Source organism: Hevea brasiliensis, chromosome 8 (assembly GCF_030052815.1).
Source record: "Hevea brasiliensis isolate MT/VB/25A 57/8 chromosome 8, ASM3005281v1, whole genome shotgun sequence".
Classification (NCBI taxonomy): Eukaryota; Viridiplantae; Streptophyta; class Magnoliopsida; order Malpighiales; family Euphorbiaceae; genus Hevea; species Hevea brasiliensis.
Window position 1 is genome coordinate 17,035,686 of NC_079500.1, and position 6,861 is coordinate 17,042,546.

General features: G+C 23.1%; 1 protein-coding gene across 1 annotated transcript; it reads left to right on the forward strand.

The window, feature by feature from the left end:
• The first annotated feature begins 4,787 nt into the window (after positions 1–4,787).
• LOC131182318 (acyl-CoA--sterol O-acyltransferase 1-like) lies at positions 4,788–6,311 on the forward strand. The gene has a single exon (XM_058151399.1). It carries the CDS (start codon positions 5,094–5,096, stop codon positions 6,198–6,200), a length of 1,107 nt encoding a protein of 368 aa, XP_058007382.1. The 5' UTR covers positions 4,788–5,093; the 3' UTR covers positions 6,201–6,311.
• The last annotated feature ends 550 nt before the right edge of the window (positions 6,312–6,861 follow it).

Consider the following 6,861-nt stretch of genomic DNA (forward strand, 5'->3'; position numbering starts at 1 on the left):
CTCTCTCTCTCTCTCTCTCTCTCTCTCTCTCTCTCTATATATATATATATATATAAAGCAGAATAATATTCTCAAAGAAAATACCACATGACACTTTTCTTAAAAAATTTATCACGTGTCACATTCAATTAATAACTTTATTTTATATTCTTTAATAATAATTATTATTTAATTCTTTTTATTTCTCTTTTAATTATTAATATTATTTACAATTCCACCTTAATATTTATATTTAAATTATTATTTTCTTAAAATTTAATTTTTAAAAATTAAAACTTTTTGTGATTAAATATAATATTTAAAAATTATTTATATTATTTTTTTTATAAATTCATTTATACAAAAATATTATTAACAACATGTCATCCTCTATAATAATAATAGTTTAAAATAAAAAATAATTTAATAATAACAACTACAATAACAATAATAATAATAATAAAATATCAGTGATGACCATTAATTTTAAAAAAAATTAACTATTAATTTATGATCTCATAATCAACTATTATATAATTTAATCAACTTTAAATTATTTTATATCTTTAATAAATATTTTTATTATATTATTATATATATTTTTTATTTTTATTATGAAATTTTGTTAAAAAATTTGAGAGACAAAAAATATAATTTCCATAAAAAATTATAAAAGTAAAATATAGAGATTTGACTTATTTATAATTAGTATGTATTAATTTCTATGTGAACAATTTAATATTCTTTTTATTTAATTTTTTTAATATTAATTAATGTTTATTATTATTATCATTATGGCTAACTTATAGTTATTGAATTGAAATGACCAAATAAATGAGAATTATTTTACTGTTATAAAAATTAAATTTAAATTATTTTAATACCATTTTTCAATTAAATGATATTAATTATAAAATTAAACTTTTATTTAAATGACTTTCATTTGTTTGTCCATATATAGTATGCCATATGAAACATTTGATATATATCAATTACTTTTTTCTTACAAAATATTTTTATTTCACTTAAGTGCTCTCAAAATTTTTTTTTATTTACTCTTTTTTTATTATTTCTTTTAAAAGTTATAAGTTATTATTCTCAAAATTTATTTATTTATTTAAATATATTTAATTAATATTTATTTAATTACTAATTTTTTTTATAAATTTTTTATTTAATATTTCTTAAACTTTTTAATATTTTCTTTCATTATAATTATATATCAAATGCAATTATAACTAATATTTTGATTATTCATATTTTATTATCATTAATTTTCAATAGAAATATTTTCAAATTTTAATTAAATATCTAAATTTTTATATATAAATTATCTCTTAACTATATTTTTATATAGAAGTAGAATTTCAAAAATAAAATACAAATATAATTATATCGAAAATTTAATTACAAGTAAAAATGACTAAAAAAATTAAAATTACAGTATTAAAATTATGAAATTCATCTTTTGAAAAATAGTATATATTTTTAATATTTATTATATTAATAAAAAATAATGATATTTTAAAATTTTAATTTTTATGAAATATATTTATCTTATATCATAAATTTATGTAAAACAATAACTATTTTTGTGAAAGAATCATTTTATAAAAAATATATCAGATTAATTAAAAAAATTTACACTTTATAAAAATTTAAAGATATAATATTTTTAAAAAATAATATAATAAATTTTATTTTTAATTAATAATAATGTTACATATTTTTCATTATTATTAAAATTAAATAATTCAATTCATTATTAGTAATTTAATATTTTTTACTATATTAATAATAAAAAATTATATTTATATATTTTTTAAATAATATTATTTTCTCATTAATCTAATATATTTTTTGTAATATAAAAAGAAATCAATTTACATAAATTATGAGATAAAATAAAAAAATTTCATGAAATTTAAATTATTTTTTGAATGAAGAAATTTTATTACATTTTAATCGAAGTAATCACATAAACTATTATTAATATATGTATAAAAAGAAATAAAGAGGTATTTTAATTAATTACACTATAAATTAATTAAAAAATTATTATTATAATAGATAAAATTTATTCAAATTAAATTAAATAAAAGAGAAATTTTAATTGAAAATTAATTTAGTAGTAATAATTTATCTTATTTAGAGTATAATTAAAAATTAAATTAAATAATAAAAATTATAAATTATTCACGTATAGCACGGGCATTATGCTGGTTATTAATAATTTATAACCTACATATAATAGAAAATCCCATGTGGTAATATTATAAAGGAGAATATCATATATTAATCATATGGCATATCATATATTAATCATATGGCAATACTATAAAAGAAAATGCCACATGTTAAACTCTTTTAAATTTTATTTTTATTACTCTTATCTCCAAAAACTTTTTAATAAAGATTTCATAATAGAAATAATTAATATATATATGTGTGTATAGGTCAATATATTGTAAGTTACCTTATAATAATGATTATTTATTATAGTAATAATAGGGTAACTATTAAATAATTTATAACTTCCATATAATAAGAGAATGCCACGTGTCAGATTTTGTCACGTATTTGCTATGTGACAATATCATAGAAGAGAATGCCACGTGTTCGATTTTGTCACATATTAGTCACGTATCAGATTCTGTCACGTGGTAATACCACAGAAGAGAATGTCATGTGTCAGACTCTATCACATATTAACCACGTGATAATATTGTAAAAGATAATGCTACGTAGTAGTTTTTGGGGAATACCATCTTACTTTTAATATATATATATATATGTTACGAAATTATCCATATATATATATATATATATATATATATATTACAAAATTATCCATGGTAACGGCCGTGGTTATTAATAATTTTAATATATAAATAATTTTCTTTAATTTTAATATATGAAAACTAAATAATATCTTAATTTTTTATTAATTATTTCATATTTTTTTATTAATCTTTTTATTTTTCAAATTTTTTTAATGAAGATTTCATGATAAAAATATAATAATAGAATAGAAATATTATTTAAAGATATAATTAATTTTTATATATTTTATTTTATTAATTAAGCATTATTTTATAATTTTTATTAATTTTTATCTCTCAGATTTTTTAATAAAGATTTTATAATGAAAATATAGTAATATAATAGGAATATTATTTAAAAATATAGAATCATTTGAAGTTGATTCAATCGCATGATTATTTTTGTCATTTAAAATATCAAAATTTTGTTATATAATTAAAAGCAAGGGTGAGTATTCGGTTAATCGAATCAAACCAAATTGAATTTTTAATTAATTGAATTATTAACTGATTTTTAAAAATATTAAACGAACCGAACCAAAATTGAGACAAAACTAAAATGAACAAAAATTGAAAATATTTTGTCGGTTATTAGTTACAACCAAATTAACCAAAAAAAAATATTTTATATTATTAATTATTTAATAAAATATTAATAAAAATATATTTATATTCTTTTTATTTATAAAAATAATAAATATGGTTTTATATTAATAATATAATAATTATAGTTAAATATTATTGTAAAATCATAAAAATAATAATTATAAATAATACATTTTTAATAAAATTATAATTAATGTATTAGTTAATTAAAATTCGATTATTGCGATTAGTTCAGTTATCAAATCAAAAGTAATCGAACCGATAACTGAAAACTGAAAATTATTGTTATAACTAATTAAAAATTAAATCGAATCGAATTTACTCTTATCAAAATAATCGAATTTCATAGGTTCGGTTTAGTTATTCGGTTATAAATGAATAATGCACATCCATAATTAAAAAAAGAGTAAAAGAGAATTAGATGGAGAAAATACCATAAACAATACTACGTGATAATACCATGAAAAAGAATGCTATATGGCAGTACTATGGGAATACCATTATGTATTATATAAGTATATTGATGTGTTGATTTTGTGGTGAGAATTTGCAGTTGAATTAAAGGAAAATTCTTGTCTCTATTTAGTGTATTATGAATTTAAAATATAAATATATAAAATTTATATATTTAAAATATAAATTTTACTATATATCTTATATTTTAAGTCTATAATTGACTAGCAGAATAAAACTAGAAGTTTGTATTGAGGGCAATTGAATATTTAAAAAAATAAATGAAAACTCGACAAAATATAAGATTAAAAAAAAATATAAAAAAATAAAAAAGTAAAAATATGATTAAAATTTGCATAAAAGTACAAATCAAAATAACAATAAAAATATCAAAGGACTAAATAATAACTTTTTAAAAAAATATTAAAATTTATGAGTGAATTTTTAATTTTAAAAATTTTGAAGGACCGACCCTCAAACTTCTACGTAGGTCCACCACTATTGGCCCGGTCTAAGAAAAAAACTCCCAAATAAACAAGAATATTCGAAAGAGTAAAGACAATGTGACCCATGCGGGAATTATCCTTCATCTAGAACCTCCATGTTTTTCCTATCATCCACATTCAACAACCAATTTTCTTGATTACAACTTGCAAAGTTTTAACCAACACACAAATTAGAGTCTTCTTCAATAAGGTTATAAGTGGGAATATATCAGTCAAAGGTAAATTATAAAATACATATGTGGAACTATAACAAATGAAATATATATATAATTTTGAATGAGTATCAAATTTGAATTATAAATAAACTTTATAAAAATTTATTAATTAAATATTAAATAAATAAATTGCTAAAAATATATATATACCAAACAAGGGCCGTGCCCAACTTTATTCGTCCTCTAGAAAATGAGATAATTAGACCGTCACAGAGATTTCCAAAATGGCATGCAATTGAAAAATCATACCCATTATTTATTTACTATTAAAGCAGCCTTTAAAAAAAAAAGGTTCATGCTTGCTCGATCACCATAACCTATCTTAGCTTAAGTTTCATGTGAAAAAACCTGCCGAGAAAAAGCCCAGAAATCTAACCGTCCAAACAGACAGACGATTACCGTGCATGGTTTCACCATTCACCTCCTCCCTTCCACGTTTCTTCACGATCTAATACTACTTCTGCAATTCCTCAAATTCATCTATTGATCACAAGAAAGAAAAAAAAAAAAAAATGGAAGGAGAACTGTACAACTTGTTCAAGGTATGGTTCTCAGTTTTTGCATCTCTGTTTTATTGCTTTGCCATTGGGAGGACAGTCCCGAAAGGTACTGCACGATTCTTTTGCTTCCTACCAATTCTATGCCTATTTCTTCTTCTTCCTCTCAACCTCTCCTCCATTCATTTTGGAGGTATCACAGCTTTCTTCATTGCTTGGCTTGCAAATTTCAAGCTCGCTCTTCATGCTTTTGGTAAAGGCCCTTTATCCTCCTCCTCCTCCTCCGACGACAGCCCATCAATCTCTTTTAGTTGTTTTCTGCCTGTTGCTTGTTTTCCTATTAAAATCCAACAAAAATTCCATCCAAATGGCCAAGATAAGCAAAACCCGGTTCCTAAAAAGGGCCATAAATCTATTCCAAATTATGCAGTGAAGGGCTTGCTTTTGGCTATGTTGGTTCGTGTATATGACTACAGGGAATTCATCCATCCTAAGGTAATCTTGCTCCTATATTGTCTTCACATATACTTTTTCCTTGAATTAATCTTAGCCACGGTGGCAGCCATGGCTCGAGCCCTGTTAGGAGTCGAGCTTGAACCACAGTTCAATGAGCCATACCTCTCAACTTCGCTTCAAGACTTCTGGGGTAGAAGATGGAATCTCATGGTCAGCAGAATCCTGCGGCCCACCGTATATGAACCCCTCCTCGAAACATCTGCTCCAATCATTGGCCGCAGGTGGGCTCCACTCCCTGCAATCTTGGGCACCTTTGTCGTGTCGGCTGTAATGCACGAGCTCATGTTCTACTACTTGGGCCGCGTGAAGCCCACGTGGGAAATCACCTGGTTCTTTCTGCTTCATGGAGTGTGTTTGGTGGCAGAGGTTGCCTTGAAGAAGGCGGTTGCCAGAAGATGGTGCTTGCCGAGGTTCATCTCAACTCCTTTGACCGTTGGGTTTGTGCTGGTGACCGGTTTTTGGCTGTTCTTTCCACAGCTTCTCAGGTGTAGAGCTGATGTTAGAGCGTTTGAGGAGTACTCGGCTATAAGCGCGTTTCTGAAGAATGCTGGTCGTGCTTCCATGTTTAGATCTTTCAACACATCAAGCAATTGGTCGACACCATAAAATCATAAAACTCACGCGCTTAGCCGCTTAGATGGTAAATAGGAAATTCAAGATATATTAATCCAGGAAACTTACTATTTAGACATTATATTTAATAAAGTTACCAATTTAGTTTCTAAATTTAAAAAAAAAAATACTATTTAATCTTTTTATTTTTAGTCTATTTAACTCATTAATCTCTTTATTAATTTTTTATTAGTCAATGACAATAAAACTATTATTTAATCTTTCTATTTTAATAAAATTAATTAGTTAATATTTATATTTTAAAAAATATATTAATTAATCTCTATAATTTAGTTCTGTTAACTTTTTAATTACTCAAATTATTTTTTCTATTCAAACAGCCCTGAACCTCTCCTCTTCGCTTTTACCATCCCTTATTTATCTCTCATGTTTATCCCTTTTGCACCTACACCCCTCTCTCATTCTCTTAGTTTTTAATCTTTTGATAGAAAATAATATAAGTTGTCTATGTAAAAAGATTAATTAGTTTCTCTATATGTCCAAGTGTTCAAGACAGCAATCCAAGACAATTGTTTTCTAATAGAAAAAACACAAAAATGATGCCTTGGGAATTGAACAAAAGGCTTGAACATTTTTTTTTAAATACAAATGTAGATTTAGTCTCCATATAGCAAAATTTCTACTTTTATTCAAG

Coding starts and splice junctions, on each gene's coding strand:
- LOC131182318 (XM_058151399.1), top strand. CDS start 5,094: ATGGAAGGAGAACTGTACAACTTGTTCAAGGTATGGTTCTCAGTTTTT.